At 50.3% G+C, this 22,973-nt stretch overlaps 2 protein-coding genes, 1 long non-coding RNA gene and 1 other non-coding gene across 4 annotated transcripts; 1 reads left to right on the top strand and 3 right to left on the bottom strand.

Annotated features, from left to right (window-relative positions):
* Positions 1-4,685: 4,685 nt before the first annotated feature.
* Hoxc9 (homeobox C9) lies at positions 4,686-12,098 on the bottom strand. The gene is made up of 3 exons (NM_008272.3): positions 12,029-12,098; positions 6,940-8,038; positions 4,686-5,235 (listed from the first exon to the last, which is right to left on the bottom strand). Exons 2-3 carry the CDS (start codon positions 7,475-7,477, stop codon positions 4,991-4,993), a joined length of 783 nt encoding a protein of 260 aa, NP_032298.1. The 5' UTR covers positions 7,478-8,038; positions 12,029-12,098; the 3' UTR covers positions 4,686-4,990.
* Positions 8,067-8,653, top strand: Gm36878 (predicted gene, 36878). The gene is made up of 2 exons (NR_155438.1): positions 8,067-8,107; positions 8,412-8,653. It is a non-coding gene; the product is annotated as a predicted gene, 36878 (long non-coding RNA).
* A 3,597-nt stretch (positions 12,099-15,695) lies between the features above and the next one.
* On the bottom strand, positions 15,696-15,780 carry Mir196a-2 (microRNA 196a-2). Its single transcript, NR_029722.1, has one exon. It is a non-coding gene; the product is annotated as a microRNA 196a-2 (primary transcript).
* A 1,451-nt stretch (positions 15,781-17,231) lies between these two features.
* Positions 17,232-22,334, bottom strand: Hoxc10 (homeobox C10). The gene is made up of 2 exons (NM_010462.5): positions 21,522-22,334; positions 17,232-18,332 (listed from the first exon to the last, which is right to left on the bottom strand). The coding sequence occupies exons 1-2, from the start codon at positions 22,270-22,272 to the stop codon at positions 18,055-18,057; spliced, it is 1,029 nt and encodes a 342-aa protein (NP_034592.2). The 5' UTR covers positions 22,273-22,334; the 3' UTR covers positions 17,232-18,054.
* Positions 22,335-22,973: the final 639 nt, after the last annotated feature.

The following is a 22,973-nucleotide window of genomic DNA, read 5'->3' as shown; positions in this document are numbered from 1 at the left end:
TACCCATACTCATTTCTGGAAGTGGCCACTCTGACTTACAGACCTGTACATACATATGCACACCAGGCACATTCACATAGTGCTTGATAAACATATACATTTGTAGGTTTTTGTATCAAGAAAAAAAATCCATCTGATCTGCCCACACCCCACATCCTGAGGTTTGCAGGTTAGGCAAGGAAGGACTTGGTTAGAAAACCAGATCTTTTCCTTTCCTTCTGCCCATATGAGACAACTCTGGGCTGGCTCTAGTCATCAAAGAAAGAATGGCAGGGCAAAATAGGATAAAAAGAGCAACTCTCCCCTGTCCTTCTTTTATTTAATTAATTATTGGGGAAATGGATACTCTTAGCCAGATTCCTAAAGGTGATTCATTGGTGTCTAGGCAAGAGACCCTATTAGAATCTTTTGCATTTAGGGAACTCACCACTAATGAACTTAGGAACTGCCCAAACTCTTGGACACAGAACTTGAGCTCTGAAGCAGCAGAAGAGAAGGGTCCAGAAGTGCAGTAGGCTTCAGGTCTCACTAGAGTCCAGAACATTGGGGGGGGGCACCCCAGAGCATCTCCTCCCCTCTCCCCCCCCAACCGCCCTCCCCTCACCGCCAGAGCCTGCTGCATCTTTGACTCCAGCCTTGATCTGAGAGATCTGAGAGACTGCTCAGTACAGAACTGAACAAGGTGGATTCTGGGTTCCTAGCATCTGACACGGAGGACTGTCATAAATACTTTCTCTTTTCTGACTGGAAAGAGGAGCCTCAGAGGGTCCAGATCCTCTCTGGGGCCTGTGCCTTATCTTTTAGGGGGTGGGGATCTATTTCCAGGTTTTATGGTGCAGCAAAAAAAAAAAAAAAAAAAAAAAAAAACCACAACCTGCTACAGAGCTATTCTTCTGGGCCTTTGTGTCTTGGAATGCGACTGTCCTGAGCATGCGACTGCCTGTCCAAGAAACTCATCAGTCCTGTAAACCTTGGTCGGACTTGATTTCCCCTTTGGGGGCTTGTCTCGGCTTTTGTCTGTCTGTCTATCTATAATCTATCTATCTATCTATCTATCTATCTATCTATCTATCTATCTATCTATTTTCTTTTACACCTATCTGCTTTATTTTGCCCTCTGAGTCTGGAAATAAAAGAACTGCAAGCAGCCATTCTCGCGGCTGCTCTGTCCCACTGCCCAAGGCCTGCACCGCCCTCTTAGGTACCACGGATTTATGTTCGTTTGTTCGGGTCATTCCGCCTTTTTGTGTTAATTACTTGCTCCTCACTTATCTCCACAAGCGATTATTTTTGATGCCTGCCCTCTTTCGTCTCCCGAGCTCGCCGGTAGAGTGAGGACCCATCTCCTGCTGCCACTCACGAATTATTTACACCTCGCAGGTGAGAGGGTTGATTTGTTCAGAGGCAGTGGGGCCGAATCTGGCAGAAGCCAGGGCCTTTCTGACTGAAGCTTCCACTCTGGCCAGAAATGTCAGCAGGCCAAGCCGGTCGGAGGGCACTTCTGCCTCTAACATTGAGCAACAGCGCCACCTCGCGTTCACTTGTTCCAATGCAAACTGGTTGGAGAAAAGCCAGCAGAGATCCCAGGCTGAGCCGAAGGCAAGTTGGGAGAAAGAAGCCTCTAAACAGCTCCAAAGGAGAGGGATTCCCGGAAGGTAGTTGCCTCTGTTCTTTAGTTCTCTAAATTCTTGAAATAAACCTTGAGAAGGGTTCCACACTGTCCTCTTTTGTTACCCTCCCTTCAGGAATAAAGAAACATTGCAAAGGAATGGCCAGAATCTCCTCCACTCAGGCGTTTTTCTAGTCTAGAAAACCCTTTGCGCACGCGGATGCACCACTCTATCCGAAGCTCCCAGGACCTCTGCTCCTGGCACGTACCCTAAACTCCCAGGCCCCCTTATCCTGATGCACAGTTTATTTCCGCTGCTGCCTGCAAGACTTCAGAGTAGGACTCTGACTGTTCCAGGCTGCCCCCACTCCCCAGTTTGTAGCCCATTCCTTGAATGCTCTTCACCTCTCCCTCTCAGCCAGAAAGATCCTGATCTCCGTGGGCCATAGACAAAACATTCCTATAATCCGATTTCAAAGGAAAGAGTGTCCACCTTATTTAAACCATAAAACAATTAAGCCCAGACGTCTAGCCAGCTCTGCACTGCTGTTTTGTTCAGCCCCATTCAGAACCTAGAGCAGGGAGACAAACAGGGCCATAAAAGTGGCATTTCTGGGCTACGGAAATGTACCTATCTGCTGCCTTCCCAAGTGAGACAACCTTTAGGGTTTTGTGATTCCGACAAAGGAGCAGAGGAGAGGTGGGAGGGAAGATGAGGGGAAGAGGGCGTTTGCTAGCCTCTCTCCTAGCCTGCTTTCATTTCTCTCCCCAGCTGTGTGTCATGTTGTTTTAATTCATAAATGGTAATGAATAAAATCGAATCTAATCCGGACCTGGAGGCTGGAAACCGAAATTAAAGAGTGGACCTACTCTAAATCCCATCATTTACTGGGGTCCTACAAACTCTGAGGTCCTCTTTCCTTTCCGTAGCAGCAAGGCTGGCTCTGGAGGGTAGGTTTCATAAAGCAGGGCAGGCTGGAGGACTCAGAAAGGAGGCTTCAGGGCCTTGGAGCAGGGGTGGAGTGGAAGCCCGGAAACAGCACTGAGCTTAAGAAGGGAAAGAAGCCGGCATCCTGATGGTCCAGACTGTAGGAAAGAAGGGTGTCTTGGCTCTCTCATCAAGTGCAGAACTTAGGCCAGGGTTACAGAATATCAAAAAGGCCAAAGGGAAGAATGAGGTAGTGAGAAAATATATACAAATGAATTACCTTCCCAAAAGGAGCAAGGAGTTGATGCTAAGAGAGGTGGGGGCAAGTCTATTAAGCAGGAAAGAGTGAATACATTAAAGGCTGATAAGTTGTTGCCACTTGATTGGAGGGTCCAGCAATATTAAAGAAACAAATCTTCCAATCCTTCTAATTGGAAGAAGAGGGTAGGAGACTCAAATAATGGGGCAGAGGTTGTCCATACAAATGTCCACCAATCCTGATGAGATGAGTTGGATGGAACAACACAGAGGACAGCCCTCCCCACCCCAGTTATATTCTTTTAGGTGGTGTCCTCCGGGTACTCAGAGCAACACTCTGTGTCCTTGGAAGAGTGGACAGCCCAAGATATTAAAGGGCTATATTTCAAAGTCTAATTTTAATAGTTTCCAGATTGGGGGATTTCTGAGAAAGGGGGTGCTGGGCTGAGGCAGACCCAGTAACTATGTCTGCTTCTGATTAGCCCATGAAAACTGTTAGCTCCAGAGAAGGAAGGTTCTAGAGAAGGCTATAGTGCAGTCACCCAGCCCTACCAGGCAGTTAGCTACATATCAACACCTCTGTGCTTGGGGTCCTACAGCCACCAGAGAGCACCCCATTCCTAGCTAGTCCCTAGCCGGCTCCTTGGAGCCTGGCTTCACCATTCCCTAGCAGTACTGCTTAGGTGACCTTAGTCACCCTGATCATTCATCAACATTCAGATTTTGGAGGGGGGAATAGAAGGGGACAGAAGTGAGAAGATCGGGGATGAATTCATTAAAAAGAAACTAATTCTGATTACATTGACTTTGCTACCTATTTCCTCTTTTCTAATATTTTCTCATGCCTTCCTTCTTTACTTCTTCTCCACCCTTCTGTCGTTTTTTCTTGCATTTTCATTTCTTCCTTCTTCCTCCTTCCCCACTTCTGATTCAGAACTTAGTGCCGGTCCCCTCAGTGTTTCTTGAGGCCATGGCCTTTCCTCCTAGCTGACCATCCCACTACCTTTCTTTTTCAGTCAACCCTGAAAGCACCACAGCACCAAAAACAACCAGGCAAGAAGCCAGTCTGGGCCCTCACCCAGCACCCAATTTTCATCTTCACCTATCTCTTCTCTCTGATCTCATGTACTCATAAATTATTACAATTAATTACAGCCAGCAAAATCATTCAAGCAGTGCTCCCCACACGCTCCATCAAGCCACTAGGAAACTCATAGGCAGCCAGCCGGGGCAGGCACAAGGAGGCCTCTGCCTCAGCAGCCTCCACCCCTCCCCTAGAGCCCCCACCCCCCATTCTGCCCTGCCTGAAGAGAAGCTGCAGGCATTTGCCCTTCCAAGGTAGAGGGAGCCCCTTCTCTGGTTCCAGTTTCCCTTAGAGGATTTAAGCACTTGCCTCTTCGACAGAATCACAAGGAATAAAATGATGAGAGCTAGATGCGAATGCGTTTCTTTCTTTTTTTTTTTTCCAAGTGACTTAGATATATTAACAGAGTTCTACTGTAACAAACAGAACAACATTACAGGACGACGGACGATGGGGAGGGACGCTGGGTTAAGAACACTGCTCTGTACATGCCTGAGGCAGCAGCCTGCATTTGCAGCCTGATCCAGCCAGCAGCGCAGTCCGGCCCTCAGCTCTGGACTGGGGATCATCATTGTGTGTCTTTTTGTATGAAATCTGCCCGCAGAGCGCCCAAGGCCCAGGAAGGAATGGCCCAGACCAAATATGAGAGAGAGAGAGAGGGAGAGAGGGAGAGAGGGAGAGAGGGAGAGAGGGAGAGAGGGAGAGAGAGAGAGAGAGAGAGAGAGAGAGAGAGAGAGAGAGAGAGAGAGAGAGAGAGAGAGAGAGTTTTTCAAATACTGGCTTCTCTGAAGAAAGAAGGAAAAAAATTCACATTTGTGTGTGTCATTTATTTCAGTTGCGCTGGGGAAGAGAACGCAGTTTCTCTCCTGCCTCCTCCTCGATGGATAGAACTAACTCTAAACACCAATTTCTCAACACTTAACCCTCCCACATCGCAAGAGTTTGCATTTTTCCCCTTCCTTTTTTTTCTTTTCTTTTTAAGACGGTGGGCTTTTCTCTATCTTGTTCTTTCCTTTTCTTTTCGTGCTTTCTCCCGCCTGGGTTGGGGCATTTTTTGTGGGGGTTTTTGTGTTTCCCTTGGCTGTGCCGAGGCAGCAGGCTGGGGCAGGGCTTAGGATTGTTCCTTGTCGGTTTTCTCTTTATTCATCTTTTTCATCTTCATCCTCCGGTTCTGAAACCAGATTTTGACCTGCCGCTCAGTGAGATTGAGAACACGGGCCACCTCGTACCGACGGTCCCTGGTTAAATACATATTGAAGAGAAACTCCTTCTCCAGTTCCAGCGTCTGGTACTTGGTGTAGGGGCAGCGCTTCTTCCTTGTGGAACGGGCGTGGATCCAGTTGGCCACGGGGTTGCCTGGAGGGACAAACACGGGCAAGGGTCAGTAAAGTTCCCTTCCAGCTCAGGACCTCTGTCATCCCACCCTAGGTTTAGTCAAGCTCCCCAAACTCAATAATTGAACCTGAATTTGGACACATTTTGCTTTAGGCATCTCCTCCTTTCTCTTTTGCATCCAGCCCCCTCCCTATATCCCCTCCCTGTTCAGCTTCCAGCACCTAAAACTGTAGTAAAATTTAAGCTACCAAAGCTCCCACAGTCTGGTCCTTAGCTTCAAGAGTAGTAATTCGAGAATATCCTCATAAAAAGTCCAAATTCCCAACCATTTCATAGGCCCATAAACGCTTCCCTCTCTTGTTTTTTATTTTTATAGCAAGGTCCCTCTCCTCCCCACCTCCCTCCTCCTCTGCCCCCTCCCATCCTCACAGACACGACCAAGTCCTGAGAGTCCCTGAACCCTCACTTCTTTCCAGTACCCATCTCCGGCTCAGAATTCAACCCTGCTGAGGCGAATTATTAGGGTGAAGTTATCAGGATGGGGAAAATCTTCCCCTCTCCTCACAGAGCTGCTGGCCTTGGAGAAAGGCTCCCTCATATGTTGGACTCCAGTGCCCCCCTCCTCCAGCCAGCCCCAGGACAGCTCTGCAGGAGACAACCCTCCAATTTCAGGTTTATGGGAGTAGCTGAGAGCAGGGAGGGAAGGCTTCAGAGGGGTATAATTAGGCCCTGGCCCCTTATAGAGCTAGAGGAAAAGATTTCCTGAAGTCTCCTCCCGGGGATCCCCCAGACACTTCCTCTCATCCAAGGGACTGTACCCCTCCCCTGCTGTTTCTCCTTCTTCCTCTCCCCCTTTCTTTGACCCTGCAGCTTACACCTGCCCCCACCTCTTTACCTAGTCAGCAACCCCCCCATTCTATGCAACACTCAGAATTCTCTCTCTCTCTCTCTCTCTCTCTCTCTCTCTCTCTCTCTCTCTCTCTCTCTCTCTCTCTCTCATATCTGAAGATTCTTTCCTTGTTATATATATTCCTGATCCCCATTTACAACTCCTTCTCTCCTGTGGACACTTAAAAGTAGGTTTTCAAGTTTAAGGAAACTCGGACCTTACTTCTCCTCCACTTATATCTGGAAGTCCTGACCTAAGTTTCTAGGCTGTGCACCCCCAGATTCTTCTCCTGGGGGAGAAGTCAGTGGACCTTCTGTTTTATTAACCCCTAGTGGGTTGAAGACTACCCACTCTGGCTGTGAGAGGTAGGGATAATATCTCTCCTCCCTTTGCTCTAAGTATCCTTTTCACCTCTGCCCTGTCCTTTCTCAAACCACAAAATGAATCTCAGCCCTCCAGCCCAGCCCCTGTCCCTGTTTGCATCACCACCACCCCCCAAAGTGACCACTGAGAAAAAAACAAAACAAAACAAAAACCCCAAAACAAAAAACTGAGCTAAGAGGGAGACTCAGGAGTTTTCCTTCAAAGCCAGCCTCTGGGAGAGAAGCCCCTCTGGCTGGCCCTCACCCAACCTGGTTGCCTGGGCCCCCTTCTCAGACCTTCCTGCTCTTGAGAGCTCCCCAAGGTAATTCGCTTTTATTGAGTCCTCATCCCCCTCGCCCTCGCTCCTCTCCCGCGCTGCCCGCGCCGCTCGGAGGGGCTGTAATCTAGCTGTCCCCGCCTGGCCTCCCCTCCCCTCCCGAGCTGGTTGTAAAGGAAAATTGCTCCCAACTTACTAGGGTCCAGGTCGGCCTTCTCCTCTTTGTGCTTGCTGCCGGCCAGCGCGTCCGCCTCGGGCGAGGGCAGCGTCTGCGGGGCGCGGTCGCGCAGTTCCCCGGGCGAGCCGTACATGTAGTCCGGGTAGCTGCGGCCGTCGCCCGGGCCGCAGTCGGCGCGGCGCCCCGGGTAGGCGTCGGGCTTGAGGGCGTAGTGACGGCCCCCGGCCGGGAAGCTGGGGAAGGAGACGGCGCCGGACAGCGGCTCGAGCCAAGTCCGCATGTAGCGCGTGTCGGCGCCGAGGTGGGGCTGGGGGCCGTAAGGGTGATAGACCACAGACGACTGCGAGGGCACCGGCGCCCACGACGTACTGAATACAGCCGGCTTGGGCGCGAAGCTACAGGACGGAAAATCGCTACAGTCCGGCACCAAGCCGCTGGGTCTGGCGGCGGCAGGGTGAGCCCCGGTGGCCGGAAACCTGGACGCTAGGAGGTCTTCATTGTCGTGAGAGATGAGCGAGTCCACGTAATAGTTACTGATGGGCCCCGTCGCCGACATCGTAACAGGGTTTTACATACATAAGATTATTGTATGAACTGTATATGTACTTTTTATCTGCTCACAGAACAATCAAGGCAGGTAATTATTTTTCCAGCCTTTTCCCGGCAGCTCATTGGTTCCCCAGCCCCCACGTGATCGTATTTACCCAAAAATACGGCGCGGATCAATGCGCAGGGGCTTTTTTTCCCCCTTGCTTTTTCCCCCCTTTACCGCCCCCTTCTCTTTGCTGATCCCCGCGACCTGCGTTTTCCTGGCGATTTGCAACTCTGGACCCAAGGCGCCAGACAGCCCCCCCTCCCCGGACGAATCATATCTCATCAGGGACCCCCCCCCCTTGACCATGTGCAGCCAAAAGCAGATGGCTCCCCCTACCATGAGGATTAAAAAAAAAAAAAAAAACAAGATGAAAATGCCAGTCCCAGAAGCCAGGGTTCCTGGACCCCCAGAGCTGAGATGGGCTCGGGGAGCCCCTCAGGGGCGGGGAGGCCGGACGAGGTAGGTGGAGGAACTATTTCTTGACGTAATCTGTCTCTGTCGGCTCCGACGCTCCTGCAGTCTCTGAGTGAACGGAGATCAGCGATTGTCAGTTCGGAACGTGGCTTTTAAAAATGCGTTTTTAAATACTGTGTATGTATGTATTTCTTTCAGGAGCAGCAGCAGCAGCAGCAGCGAGGGAGGGAGAGTGGGAGGGGACTGAACAAGCTGGGATGGAGGGAGGGAAGGAGGGAAAGGGGAGAGTTCTTCTGCCCCTGGTCAGCTCAGTTTCCCAAATCTAGGGTATGAGAAGCTTGAGAAAGGTGGTCTGTGAGCTGGGAGGAGTGAAGCTTGGGAATCTCACACACCTTTATCATCAACCTCACAAGTCTCCTCTTGCTTTGGCACAGATGTACAAGCCTTTATTTAAAATTTATTGTCTCTGTTTCTTTGCCAGCCTGAAGAAGTGGAGGAGAGAGCTACACAACTTAAGCGGGGCATCCCCATCCCAGCTGCCTGCTCACCCTCCTTTGCCCCCAGGTCCATCTCTGCAACACCCTCCTCCCCCCAAAGAAGTCACTCGGAGGTTCTGTCTGCAGAGAGCCAGGGTGAGAACGGGGCAAATCGAGAGAGCGACCTCGGTCGTGGGCAAGTAGCTTGTTTTTACGTCCTTCAATAAAATTTTTATGAGGATCATTTGATTGTTCATAAATGTGTCTTTCATTAAATAAAATTGTAGGCTGTTTTTGGAACGGAAAAAAAAGCAACGGAGGGATGGAAGAAGGCAATTTCTTTGGGGTCGGATGGAAGAATTCAGAAGGTGGCAGTGTGATTGAAAGGAAATATCAGACAACTTGGATTACACCCTCCCAATAAGTTGACTGCTATCCTCACCCCCTTGAATTTGGGGTTTGTTGTGCATACAGCCTAGGTTTTCAGCAGACCTCCCATGGTGGTTTAGCAAAAGGAAGGCTTTGGGTATGCAGAAAAATCTTAAGTATGGGTGCAGGAGAAGGGGCAAAGAGGTTGGTGGGGAATGGAGGGACAGGTGATATCCTCAGAGACTTACTGCTCCCAGACAGAGCAGAATGAGCCTGAAGGAAGGGTAGTCTCAGAGTCAGAGGTAAGAGTCTATGCGAGGGGAAATAGGCAGGGAGTGAGGCTAGGATGCAAGCTCTGAAGGCAGCTGGTTAAAGGGCTTCCCAGACCCAGCCAAGTCTGCCTTTATTCCTCTCTCCAGCCTCCAGAACCAGACCAAAGTGTGGGAATGGAAGCTGGTTTTCTTCTATGTTTCTCTCTCTCTTTCTTCCAAGGTAGGGAAGTGCTAGAGAGGATGGTGTGTGTGTCTGTGTTGGGGGGGGGCAATAAATGTTGGGGAGAGGGTACAACTGCAGTATTTAGGAGAGACTCAAGAACCACAGGAGCCCTCCCCAACCTCTATGTCCCCCTCCTCTGGTTCTTCTCTTTTCTTCGGTTTATCAGGGCTGAGGTTTTTTGAGGTGTGTGTGTGTGTGTGTGTGTGTGTGTGTGTGTGTGTGTGTGTGTACAAGGAAGTGTTTGGTTAGGAAGAAGCACTCAGATTAATTCACCTCAGCTCTCACTGCCTTCTCCTTATGTCTGGACTGTAATTTGGAAAATCCAAATTACAATAAGAAACAGAACATTTCTTTGCCCTTAATATAGTCAGGTTAGCTGTCAATCAAAAAAAATCTCCCTCACTAGTTCAAAGAACAGATAGGAGGTTCCAGTCCTGCTGCAGAGGCTTTCTTCTTCAACCCTCCCCCCCCCCAGCTTAGTCAGCACCTCCCCCAAGCATGGGTGCCTGGGGACCTAGCCTGGCTCATGGGCAGTTGCTGCCAGCAAGGAGCACAGACATTTAGTCTTCATGGGGCCCGGGGCCAGACTGAGACCAAGAGGATATCAAGGGACAGAGCTTGAGACCAATTTAAACAGGTCACTAGGCTGAAGGAAGGAAAAATAGAAAAGAAGGGCTAGAGTAGAGAGGAAGAAAAAGATAAGAATTAAAGGAAAGAAAGCAGGCAAGATAAAGAGACTTAAGAGCAGGAAAGGAAGACTTTCAAAAAGCAAAGGAGAGTCAGGCAATGAGAGGCAGGCAGAACGGGGCAGGGCACAGGCTGGAGGAGCAGCCATGGCATTGTGCAGTCCGGTGCTTTGCCGCGGGACCGCTCCGGCGCGGCGGCCACTTCTGTCTGGACACAAAGGAGTAAGAGGCCTCCTTTCCATCCCCTCTGGGAGACCTGCTCCGGTGGGTATACTAGGCCTCTGGGACACCGAATCTGATATTAGCCTAGCAGTCACTCTGGCTGCTGGGGGCTGAGCTACATTCTAGTGAAAGAGGAAGAAATAGAAGAGGAAGGAAACATCATGCCTGCTCTTTCTCTGCATCTTCACTATACAACAGGGCCTGTCTGCCTTTACCTCAACGTTCTGAAACAGAAGTCCTTAAGGACCCTCTTCTATTTGGAAAAGCTCTTCTTATAGGCATCTTGACTGTAATGAGAGTCTCTTCTCCCCTTCTCCTTTTGAACACTGCCTTCTTTTCAACTCCTGGGCAGCCTGCACTCCCAGCTTGCCTACCCTGCAGAGGCTGTGGCAGCTGGGTAGTCAGGGGTACCATACAGGGATTCCTGCTGTCCTCAAATCCCCCAGGAAGCAGGAGAGAGACTGTTGCCTTTCCTTCCTTTTGGAAGCAAGAACTCTAGACCCTCCCCACTCAGAAGTCAGCACAGCTGTGGACCAGAAAGCAGGCCTTGCCCACAGGCCCCTCCTTACCAATGTCCCATTCTATTATGCCTCCTAGAAAGAGGTAGCCTAAAGGAAGGGGTCTGATAAGAGACTGGGAGTCCAGAGGACACTAGGCCCAGGTCCTTCATATAGGTTGTGACTCTCATGTTTCACATTTAAAAGCTAGCAGGTCAGGACTGTGAAGTGGACTTTCAAGTTTTCCCTAAATCTAGGCTTGTAGATATGGAGGGCAAAGACATGGATGCGAAGAAGCAAGGTCTCATCTTGGGGATTCAGTTACTCCCACTGAATCTCCTATTTTATTCTAAGACTTTCTCTCATTTACCCAACTCCTTTCAATTGTTCTTAGCATCAATGGGGCAACCTGAGAGACTTGAGGAAACTGGGAGTCACTGCTGGAAAGGGAGGAAGAAAGCCCAGTTCTAGCTGACTATTCTGTATTCACCTTACACCCCCAACAGATTCCAGTGGGCACAGGAGAGGAGTCCCCTGAAGGGGGATGGGCAAACCTCTATCACCTCAAACCTGGGCAACTGAGAAAACAGCCAAGCTAGCACTGTGGGAAGGACAGACAAACAGATAGGTTAGAGTCATCCTCCTCCCTCCCCCTACCGCGTGTCTCCCTTTTAATGATTTAAATTCCCTCCGGTTCAATCCACACCGTCAAGTTCGGATTAAATTTAAAACAGGCTTTCTTCTGTGCCCCCAGCGGGCCATCCCGGCCGCCGCAGGCAGAGAGCCCGCTCTCTGCTCCTCAGCACCCTCCCTGAACCGAGGAGGCCCTACTCCGTTTGCTTTCATTTTCCTTCTCCCCCTGAAATGGGCTCATTTCGTCCCTCCGCTGCCCTCTCGCCTTCCCCGCCCCCCTCCCTGGTTCCCTTCTAGTTCCCCCCCCATCTCTCCTGATCCCTCTTTGTTGGGAAAAACACACCCACACACAACTCCTCCTAGCTAAGGCCTGAGCTGGAAGCAGAAACTGAGTTCTCCTGCTTGCTGCGAGGAGAACTGCGTGCTACCCCCACCCAAGGTGGGTATCTGGGATCCCTGCCACCACACCAAGAGCCAGGCCCCCAAGCTCCGCAAGCGTGAAACCCCCAGGGCCTGTGAACGTGGCCCTCTCAACGCCATGGCCTGCCCGGCCTGCCTTTGCGCCGGCGCCCCCGCCCTGCCGCTCCGCAGCAAACGGGGTTATTTCCGGCTCCCCCAACACAGTCTGTTTTTCCAGCCTGGGGAGTGACTGGAGAGGTAGCCTCCCCAGAACCAGGGTTGCCCTGTGCTCTGATTCAATGGCTCTGAGCGCGTTGTTACCTGATCTTTTGTGTGATGTATGTATCGCAAGGAAATTTGCAGTGACTTTGGAGCCCAGACTGAGGAAGCGGAGGTGGCGAAAGGAGAGACAATAAGGGCTCGAAGTACAATTAAGGAGCCACAGCCGCGGGTCCCTCCCCGCCCTCCCTAACCGACTGGAGCTGTCTAGCTTCAAACATCAGGGCGACCCGCGAACCTAGAACCGGAAAACTCAGCCTGTGACCAAGGAGCCAAAGGACTACACATCCAGAAAAGAGGAAGAATGCTCCCTCCCAACCTGGGTTGTCGTAGCCAGCCCTGCCGAGTTTCAGAGAATCCAATGAATGAAAGTACACATTCCGACGACGAATTTTTCTGAGCCTTTGGAAGGAGTGCCCGGGTTTGGGAAGTCTCAGACAGACAGGCAAGCGGCGTCTCCCAATGCAGACAGACCACAACATGAGTGTGAGACTGAAATCATACACAGGTTGAACATCCCGAGGCCTCCTTTCCAGGCCTGGTGGGCGCCGATCTCCCTACCTTCTCTCCCGCCAGAACCTTAAGCAGAGGCCCGGAAGACTTGGTACCTTGGGCTTGGTGCAATACCGCCTCAGAAAGCCTCCTTTACCTGCTTCTTGGCTCCCCACGGCCACAGAGGCAGGGCAGCAGCCTCCCGCCCAGGGAGGGAAGCCCTGGCCACCGCAGCCGCCGCCACCCGCCCTCCTTCCCTCCCTCCCTCCTTCGCCCTCCCTCCCTCCCTCGCACGCTGCCGCTCGCGGGGCCCTCCCGCGGACAACCTGCTCTGGACCATATCCAGGTATCTCCGAAAGGAAAAAAAAAAGAAAAGAAAGAAAGAAAAGAAAAAAAGAACTGCGTATACGGGGAGGTGGGAACACATAACTGCATTTATTTTCATGCTCTAATCATTGGTTCGACCCTAGTTTAGTCTTCCCGGACACAGCCCATCAGCCGCAGAGATGTGCGGGGCCTACAGCCTCGCCCAAGCTGACCGCCGCGCCCCGCGCACAACACACTCCCTCAATACCCCTGGTTGCCGCGCCCCCGGCAGCCCAAACACCCAACAGACCTCAAGGTCCTTCCTACAGACTCAACATCCGGTTGCCTGGCTCGCCGCTGACCACAGACCAGGAGTCCACTCTACTCAGTCTGTGGTCGATGTTCACACACAATCCACCTTGTCCCTGCTCTTGTGCCCTGCCCGGACACCCTTCGGAGTCCAGCCATCCGCTGAGCTACACTTGGGCTAACCTCGTCCCCAGCAAGGACCCACACAAAGCTCTGTGCGCTAGTCTTCCCATTTATACTTCCCCTATCCCCGTTTGCCGCCTTCACGTCACCTGTTCTCAAGAAGGGCTGCATCTTCCAGCAAGTGAGCCGAAGCAAGGCCGACTGCTGGGGTGAGGTCCCAGAGAGACCACAGCGGATTAGCTGGGCTGAGCCTAAGCCCCCACTGCCGGCGAGACATCTCAGAGATCAGGGCTCTCCTTGGCGAGCTCTTGCCTTTTCCTCCTTCTCCCGCAAGTCTCAAACACGCGCCGAGAGTTCAGCTCTATAAATCCTGCTCCCCTTCCCCATATCATAATTAAAAAAAACCAGTAGGGGAGGTTTTAACTTTTATTGCGATTTCTAGAGTTGGGCTGCGGAGCATATATTAAGTTTACGCTTATGTGCTCTCGGCGGGGAGGGTCCTTTAAGAAATAAAAATCCATCTTAATATCCTCAGATGAGAGAGATAATTTTTTCCCTCCTTTTCACGCTGTTCCTTCTGAACACTCCCTTCCAGCGAAGCGAATAAATAATTACCATCGCCTTAGCCATGATCCACAGTCCCAGGGCCCCCAGGGTGGACTCTGACCATCAGACTGGTCCTCACCTTGGCCCTATGAGACCTTGCTCCACTTCTCCAGATCTAGGGAGAAGACTGCCCTGACCCCTGACTCTGTGGCCACCTCCTTTAAATCCATCATCTTTGAAATGGAAATAGGGGCAAAGTGACTCAAGGCACAGAAGCCCTGTATTGATAAATTTCGGTTCATCAGGGCCATTTCTCTAAGCCAAGAGCTCTTGAACACCTTGCTCCAGCCTGAGGCTCCCCTTACCCAAACTGGCTGTGTGCCTCAGAGACTCTGAAGTTAGAGACTATATGGGCTCCCAAACCAGGGGATTCCCTTATACATATCTTCCTTCACCAACTGGCCCGTCTTTCTGGAAACCTCCTCATTTCCCTGGGAGCCATAGAGATTTAAATACTTTTCTTCACACAAAGGGATGGAGAACAGCTAGGACCGACAATTCAGCTGGGAAGGGGGGGGTCTATTCACATCTTCTTTTCCAATATCCACAGAAGTCAAAATGAATTTCACACACACACACACACACACACACACACACACACACACACACACACACACACACACACAGAGAGAGAGAGAGAGAGAGAGAGAGAGAGAGAGAGAGATTTCAAAAAACCTAGAAAGGACAGATAGAAACAGAGACCTATACACTTGTCATGAATTTAAAGTCACATTCTTTTCTTCTAAGACACCATGTTGAGAATACAAAATTTTTCATGATAATTTGTTAAGAGACATGGTTGTATTCCCTGCTTTCATAATCATAATTACAAAAGAGCCCCAAGAATCTGGCCTCCTTTAGGTTTCTCCTTTTCAGAGTCTCTGAGAACAGATCCTATGCCTGTTTCCCCTTTTCCCTGATCATCCCCCCATTTTTTCCTCTGAAGACCAGAAAACCTTTTCTGAGATCCTCACTTGACAAACCAAGTCCAGAATTAAGAAAGCCGAAGGGAACAGAGTGGAGGAGGTCTGTAAAGTTTCTCATTGCTCAGATCTCCCTCTGTCCCATTCTTCTCCCCTCCGCCCCCTACCATCAGCCAACAGCCTTCTCAACAATATGGTAACGGTGGGCGCTGGCAGCGTCTGTTTACCCAGACATTTCCACAGAACACAAGGACAGGCAAATGCCTAGCAGTCTCAGACAGGCAAATATACAGACCAAGGCCTACGGATAACAGACAAGACAGACCAGAGCTGGGCTTTTGCCCTCAACAGGGTGTGTTGAAGGAGGTTTCGACTTGGACTTGGTGTTTCTCCACTAATGTACTCACTTCCTATATCCATCCTTTCCCTGGAGATGGAGCTATGGAGGGAAGAAGAGGCTACTGTTCTCAGAGTTCCCTAACTCTTTGAACACCAACACCCTCACTTTCCAAAGGAGCACTGCTCTCTCCTTAGAGGTAACAGGGAGAGACTTCAGAGATTCCCTCCTCTTTCTAGGAGCTTTTCTGTCCTTTCATGACTGCCCCACCCTGTTCCTCAACTAAGCTGGCCCAACAGGCCAAACTCAAACTCCTGCATTTCCTTGGAATTGGCTGGACCTTCTTTGTCTGTCTTTATCAGCTGGGCACAGGAGACAATAGCTACGGGAGTGAGGAGGGGGGAGAAACCCTTTCCCTCCATTCCAAAGATTGGGACAGGCTGAGGGGGAGATGGTTGTAAAGCAGGGCTGTCCAGAATTTGTCCCATGGCCCCACTCACAGCCTGACCTCCTCAGTCTGCACCTATTTTGCCCTTTCTGGGATGGGTGGTGGGGCAGTCCCACAAGGGAAGGAAGGGTTAGGGGAGGTGGATTGGGGCCCTCGACGAAAACCGACTGATGTAACTCAGGCAGTTTCTTGTTGCCGAGTTCAAAACTCAATCCCAACAACATGAAACTACCTAAGCCACAGATCAGCTGAGCAAGCAGGGCCGGAGTTTAGGGCTTTGCATCTATCCAAAGAAGAAGGGAAGGGGCTTGGGGAAGGAAGAAATTCAGCCCGGTCCCCCTTCAGCCCTACAACCTCCCTGAGGACTAGAGAGTGGACTTTGGGTGGCTGGGTGGGTTGAGGGTCTGATAGTCTCCCGTTAGTTTCTGGTATAAGCAAGTTGCATTGGGAAAATCTGGTGAAAAGGAACCTCTAGCCGCCAAATCCCTGCCCCACCCCCAGTACTGCAGTAGAGCTATCCCCCTGCATCTGGCCCTGGCCCTGGGGGGAGCTGGATCGTTCTTCCACTCTTGAGCTGGGTCCCCTGTCTTATCCATCTGGCTCTCCTCTACTCTTCTCCCAGACTCAGTGTCTAAGGATTCTCAACAAACATGGGTGTCTAGACCACAGCGCCTGTGCTCAGGAGCCACTTACAGTCGGGCCACTTGTCTGGCAAATCCCTACAGCTTGGGAACACGAAGACCAAGAACATGGACAAGGCTCACACCCACACCAGCAAAACGCAAGAAAACCCAAGCTTCAAGCTCCAACCCTTCTACCTTACAACCAGACAGAGACACCTAAGCTGATGGGTGGATCTCTAGACGCCCCTAAGTGCCATCAAAGATAAAGAAGCCAAAACCACCAATTTACCCCCTTTAACCACCGAACCCCACGGCGGTAGTGGACCAGGGAGGGGAGGAGAGGGAGCTCATAGCCGCTGCCCTCCACTGCTGGCGGCCACAAGGAAAATCCGGGTCTCTCAGAAAACACAGACGCCCAAAACACCTTCCTCCGTGCTCTACGCGCTGCTCTCCGGGCACCTGGGAACGCTGCTAGTCCTCAGTCGACCGCCAAGAGAAGAACAAGAAACCGATTCTCTTACCTTGTCGCTGCCTCCTCCTTCTCTTGCTGCCGCTGGCGCTTCTGTAAGCTGCTGTCGAGGGCGGGGGCTTAACTCCTCGTGCCCCTCCGGCAGTTAAGTTTATTCCTCTGTTTAGATGGGTGGGGGTTCCTGAGGTACCCCCCCAGCAGTGGTGGGGTGCATCCAGCCCCAGTACCGAAGGCAATCAGATCCGTCTGCTCCTCAAGATTGCAGTTTGCTCTCTGCCTCTTTCCCTCCTCCAGTCACCTTTAAATGCATCTTTTACTGCAGTACCACATTATATTTGCAGATCATAAAATCCACCTCTCGCGCGCACCAAGACCGTCCTGACATTACTGTTTTATGACCTTGACTTATTGTGGTCACCTGGATAATATTTAAATCAACGTTATGGTCTCTCACTTACATTAAACCCGCCAAGAGACATTCTGGAAAGGCTGTAGGAGATGAGTCAAACACAAAACACACACATATCCACACACTCAGTGTTTTGGGGGAGGGGGTGCCGCTAAAAAAAAAAGCGCCACTAAAAACAAAACAAAAAAAAAACCCATCCATTTGAGGATTAAGATTCCGGAAATTTATTAGGATTTTTTTTCTCCATTAAGGAAGCTACATGCAAAAGATACAACATACAGAATATCTTTAAATAACACAACTCCCAGACAGGAGCAGGACAACTTGGAGGGGGGGTTGTTTTTACTTTGCTATGCTCTATTTTTAATTTTTTTTTTGTTCTTCTGGATGGAATTTCTGAGATGAGAGAGATATAGTGTGTTGGGAAGGGTGGGAGAAAAGCAGAAAGCAGTACAAATACTTCAAGCATATTCTCAGAGCCATTGGGAGGGAAAGACAGAGAGAGGGAGGGTTTAGTCTAGACACTGGGTACTATGACAAACACACAAATACTAGCTGAACTTTCAAGACTACCTATTATTCTAAGGGGGGAAATGCAGCAAGGAAGGAGCAATGCTAACTGTGCTCTACAAGGTTACAGACCCTCTCTGTTTGATTATCCCCCTTTCTTTCCCCTCTAATCGGGTGCATTTGACCTCAACTTTGCATGGAGAACAGAATGCTGTATGTGAGTGCATGGGTGACTGAAGAGTTGACACACACACCGGCCACACTACCACCCCATCTATGAGGGCACACACAACACCCCAAAACCCATCACCCCATTTCATGCTTTAGGTGGAAGCATCCTCGAAGCACGAACCATAGGTCCCTTGGAAGAAGAGTCTGAGGTCTTTGCCTTTTTTTTTTTTTTTGCAGGCGAGTTGCATTTATACTCAGGGAGGGAAAAAAATATATCACCAGGCACAAAGGGAGGAGGGGCGGGGAAAGGGGAGAAGGGGAGGGGGAGGAGATGACGCTGGCTCAGGTGAAATTAAAATTGGAGGTCAGTTCCCGGATCCGATTCTCTCGGTTCATTTTCTTGAGTTTCATTCTGCGATTTTGAAACCAGATTTTGACTTGTCTGTCTGTAAGGTTAATGGTCTTGCTAATCTCCAGGCGGCGCTCTCGCGTCAAATACATATTGAACAGAAATTCTTTCTCCAATTCCAGCGTCTGGTGTTTAGTATAGGGGCACCTCTTCTTCCTTCCGCTCTTTGCTGTCAGCCAATTTCCTGTGGTGTTTTCTGCCTTTATCTCCTCTGTTAAAAATAACATTATTTACATAAGTATCCCTGGAAGACCCAAGACCTTGGTGCAGCTTTTGGAGCCTGCTTGGGCAGAGGGTAGCTGAAAAAGCAGAAGGGGAATGCTCTAGCCTCACAGGCTTGGGGGTTGGTTCTTTTGGGATTTTGAAATTTCTTAGGGGGTCTATACTTACAGGGAAGAAACAGAAGAGGCTTTTATGTTCAAAATGTTTGCTAAATTTAAATTAGTCAAGACCACCACCTTATTCTAACAGCCTTAAGCCTCCCCAGGCTTTCTCTCAACTCTGTTCTGCTCCAGCTCTGGAAAAATGCAGCCAGCCAGAAAAAAAAGCATCTTCAATGCAGAGGCTGCCCTACAGCTCAGAGTCATTTTCCAGAGAGCTTAAAATTCCTTTCATCTCTGTTGAGAGATTCTGTCCCAGTCTCTGGAATTCTTGCACTAGACCCCAACTCTTATTCTCACCTGAATTTCCACAGGATTGCTGTCTTGTTAGAGCTCCCCTTTGCTGTCTCCTTTCCTGGCCACATACTTCAGGTATAACTGAATCAAGGAAACCTGTCTGAGCAGCAGGGGTTGGGGCTACAGCTCTGAGGAATGCTAAGGGCTGCTCAGACAACTTCCTCTGACCAGAGAACTTAAGGTTAAGGAAGGCAGACAACCCAAGAGTCTATGTGTAGGTAGAGTTCAGATACACACACACCTATACATCTATATACACAGGAGGGATGTGGATAAATACCTACATATATGAGAAGATACCATAATATATGTGTTTCTATTGTTTTATTGTTAGTTTCTCTTTCCAATATGTATTCTTGTTGAAATGGATCAGCCTTGCTCTTCAGGTAAAAGTATAGAACATGGCCACCCTTTAAAGAGGGAAAAAGAGAATCCAAAGACTAGAGAGAGGGTACCTAGCAAATAACTTTGCTGACAGCCCTGTGTGCACCCTGCTTTCTCTCTTTCTTATGCCAAGTGGGTCTTCTGAGTCCTGGATTTTGTCTGGATTGGTGGTGAGGAGAGCTCTACAGAGGCAACCAGGAAACAGTGGGGGCAGGGAGAAAACAGCAAACTTGAGGCTATAGTTTAGAAAATATCAATGTCTTTAATTATTCTCGTATCTCTACACCTGCAGCTTCTTGAAAACTGTTCACAAGCTCTCCACATCTAACTCTACCCTGTTTATTTTTTATTGGGGTTGTTGGGTTTTAAGAGGAGGAAAGGAATTACAAGTGGACCTTAGCCAAAAAAGCTCATTGCCTCTGGCCTGGTGAAAACACCAAAAAAAAAAAAAAAAAGGGGGGGGGGTGGTGGTGGAGGAAAAGGGGAACACAAAGCATAATCTCTAGGTGTTAGTTTGGGGTAGGAAGGCTTAAATTATTGAAGGGATAACCAGGAAAGAAGGGGGAGTCTATGAAAGTGGGTATAGTTTGTGTTTAGAAGGTAGGCTTGTTAACCTTGACTTTGCTTTTTGGTATGGCTAGGACAAAGTTTTTTCTACCCTCCACCCCAGTCCAGCTTAGGGTTTATGGTGAGGGAATAAAATTAAACCTTTGCATGACATATGAGCCATTAGGATATGTGTTAGTTACATTGGTGCCTTACTCCTTACTCATCTCCACAAGCACAGCCACGGCCATCTTCTGGTCAAAGTCTCTAGGGACTGGCTACCAAGGCTATTTTTGCAGAGTAGACCCAAGAGGGCAAGGCTCTGCCCTCTGCGCGCCAAAAGAGTGCATATGCTTGTGTGAGTGTGTGTAGAGGAACACAATATGTGTGTGTGGTGTGTGTGTGTGACACAGGTTGCCATTAGGCATGAGTGTGCAGTTGCATCCATATATAAACCTTATACAAAGCACCACACACAAGCTTCAGGCCACCCCAGTCTGATTCGCTCTCAATAGTTCACCTACTTCTATACCAATGACCCGGCCTCCATCAGCATCACCAGGAGCCAGTTTCTTGGGGAGCGGGTTTATTTCTACCCACTAGGCCTTTTTTGGTGCATTTTGTTCCAACTTTTCAGGGAAAGTCGTTCCCTTTTGCAACACAATCCTGCTCCTGTTTCAAACTCCGGTTCCCTGCCCCCAGTACAGCAAAGGGTCCTGAAAACCCTCAGTTACAGAAGAAATGAATCTTGAACCCTGAGCTTGAACTCTGGCTGAGCATTGAACCAAAAATCACAAAGAAATCCAACCAATGCCTCACTCCTTCTCAGGAGTAAACCGCTTGCCACGCACACAGAAAATTTCAAACCACTCATTTATAAACTGCTTTTGAAAACCACTGGGGGCAAAAACATAACCAGAAAAAAATATAGAAAAGGAAAAAAAAGAGGCCAGAGGTGGTGGGAGAAGAAGAAAGAAGGAGAAGAAGAAGAAGAAGAAGAAGAAGAAGAAGAAGAAGAAGAAGAAGAAGAAGAAGAAGAAGAAGAAGAAGAAGAAGAAGAAGAAGAAGAAGAAGAAGAAATGAGAAGGAAAAGGAGCAGAAAAGCAGGGAAAAAATTTTCCAACGCCCTAATTCAAAGCCATCCTTAAGCCAAGCATCTGGCGGAGGGAGGGATGTGGCGGGCAGCCCTTCACCTCCACCTCTTCCGGCCTCAGCCTCGCTGCCCAAGGCTCCTGCCGAGACAGAAATTGCAGGGGCACAAACTGCACGCACAAATCCGACCCACAAACAACAAATTGTGTTTCTAGTAAACATTTTTCCAACTAGGAATATGCACTGAAGAGACATTATTCATCTCTAAGCCTTCTCTGGTCCCTGGCCTAAGGATCGCCATTTTAAGCTTTTTGTGAGCTTTGACCTGAGCTGGGGACATTAGCCCCCCAGGACATCCTCACTGAAAAAGCAAACCAAAGCCATCACGCGCCTAGGAATGGCCACCGATCCGGTGCAGCACAGGGTGCCCGTAGGCTTCCTGTAGTGCGCCCCTCCTCCGCCTATGCAACCAAGGGCCGGGCTGGCCTGGCACTTCCATGTCTCGGTTTACCTTCCACTGCTAAATGACACGCTACCAGCCTGGAGCTCAGCAAACAGGAGCCTCAAGCCCGGGTCAATTCAGAACCTTTGAGTTCCTTAGGCCTCTGCTCAATTCTCCCTTATCTTCCTGCCCCAAATCCTGACCACGAAGACTCGCACCCCCAACGTTCCAGCCCGCCCCGCGGCCCAGACGGCCTTACCTTTAGCTTCGTTATCCGAGGTGTCTGGACTGGAGTCTGCGGTCTTGGCCCGTTCCTTCTCGCTCTCCGAGGGGCTGGCTTTTGGGCCCGCCAGGCTTTGCTCTGTCTTGATCTCATTGGGACTGGGGGTCTGGCTGTCGGACTTGGGGGTCTCAGGAAAACTCACTTTGCCCCCAAGCTGAGGCGATTCCAGATGTTCGGTGCGCGGGTTGAGACTGGCCCGCTGCTCAAAGGGGGCTTCGAACTCGTTGGCCCCAGCACAGTGGGGCGTTTTGTCCAGCGCGGAGTAGCTCGGGCTGGCTCGGTAGTAGCTGGGTACAGGTACCTCGTGCTCCCCAAGGCAAGACTCCGGCAGGGGGTGGGAGTAGAGAGCTGCCTCAGGGCCACTTTTCGCCCGCTTCTCTGCACTGTACATGCAGCAGACATTCTCCTCCTTGACACTAGGTGGGTAGGAACAGGAGGACAGAGGCCTGCCAACAGGTTGTTCCAGGCGGTAGGCGGCTTTGGGGTCGCCCCAGGAGTCCAGCTGCGAGAGGTAGGACGGGTAGGTGTTGAGGGCTAGGTTTGGGCTGCCTCCCTCGTCCCTCTTGGAGAGAGAGGGCGCGAGCCCGCAGCCCCTCATCACCCCGCAGTTGAAGTCACTCCCAGATTGCATATACATTCCTGCGTTACGGTTATAGCGCTCTCCTCCTCCCGGCGCAGCCAAGGGCTCCGCGTACGAGTTCGGAGTTACATTGCGAGGGCATGTCATTTTCAGAGAGAGGGGTTTTTAAGGAGCAATACTACAGCGGAGGAGCTGACATCTTTTTTCCCCCATCCGGGAAGGGGGGGGGAGCGGTTGGAGGGGCGGGAGGAAAAAGAAGGGGAGGGGGGAAATATCAGCTCCATAATTATCCGCGCATTCGGTCCTCACCATGTGACGGCTAGACCAATGGGATTTGAAAATGGCCTTGATGATTCAGACGGTCGTGACGTCAGCGGGGTCAAGTTGTCGGCAGGCGGAGCGCTCAGCGTGGAGTAACAGCGCCACCTAGCAGCTGCCTCGGGGTAGGGGCACCGGAGCCCTTCCTGGCGAACAAAGGAAGCGCCCCCCGGGCTGCAAGGGCGGTGGGGTAGTGGTGGGGTAGGTGGAGGGACATGGGACTGTTCTGTGAAGAGTGGGACTTGTTTACTAGAGAATCAGCCTGTAGCTCCTGAGGAGAGGGGGGTGGAGAGGGGGGAAATGCGGGACAGAGTAAGGCAACCGGGGCTCAAAACAGTCAAATTCAAAGTAAAAGGTCAAGACAAGATTCAGGTACTCTTTTCCCTCTCTTCACCTTACACTTTCTTCACCCCTGTTCTCCTGTTTCTTCTCTTGGGTTGGTAGCCGGGTAGTGTTTTGGGGGAGATGGGAAGAATCTCCAGTGGGCTTAGGGTAGAAGAGAAAGTTCAAGAATCAAAAGCAAGCTGAAG

This window comes from Mus musculus, chromosome 15, assembly GCF_000001635.26.
Source record: "Mus musculus strain C57BL/6J chromosome 15, GRCm38.p6 C57BL/6J".
In the NCBI taxonomy this organism is placed as follows: domain Eukaryota; kingdom Metazoa; phylum Chordata; class Mammalia; order Rodentia; family Muridae; genus Mus; species Mus musculus.
Note: the sequence above shows the minus strand (reverse complement) of the source record. Positions and strands in the feature narration are given on the sequence as shown.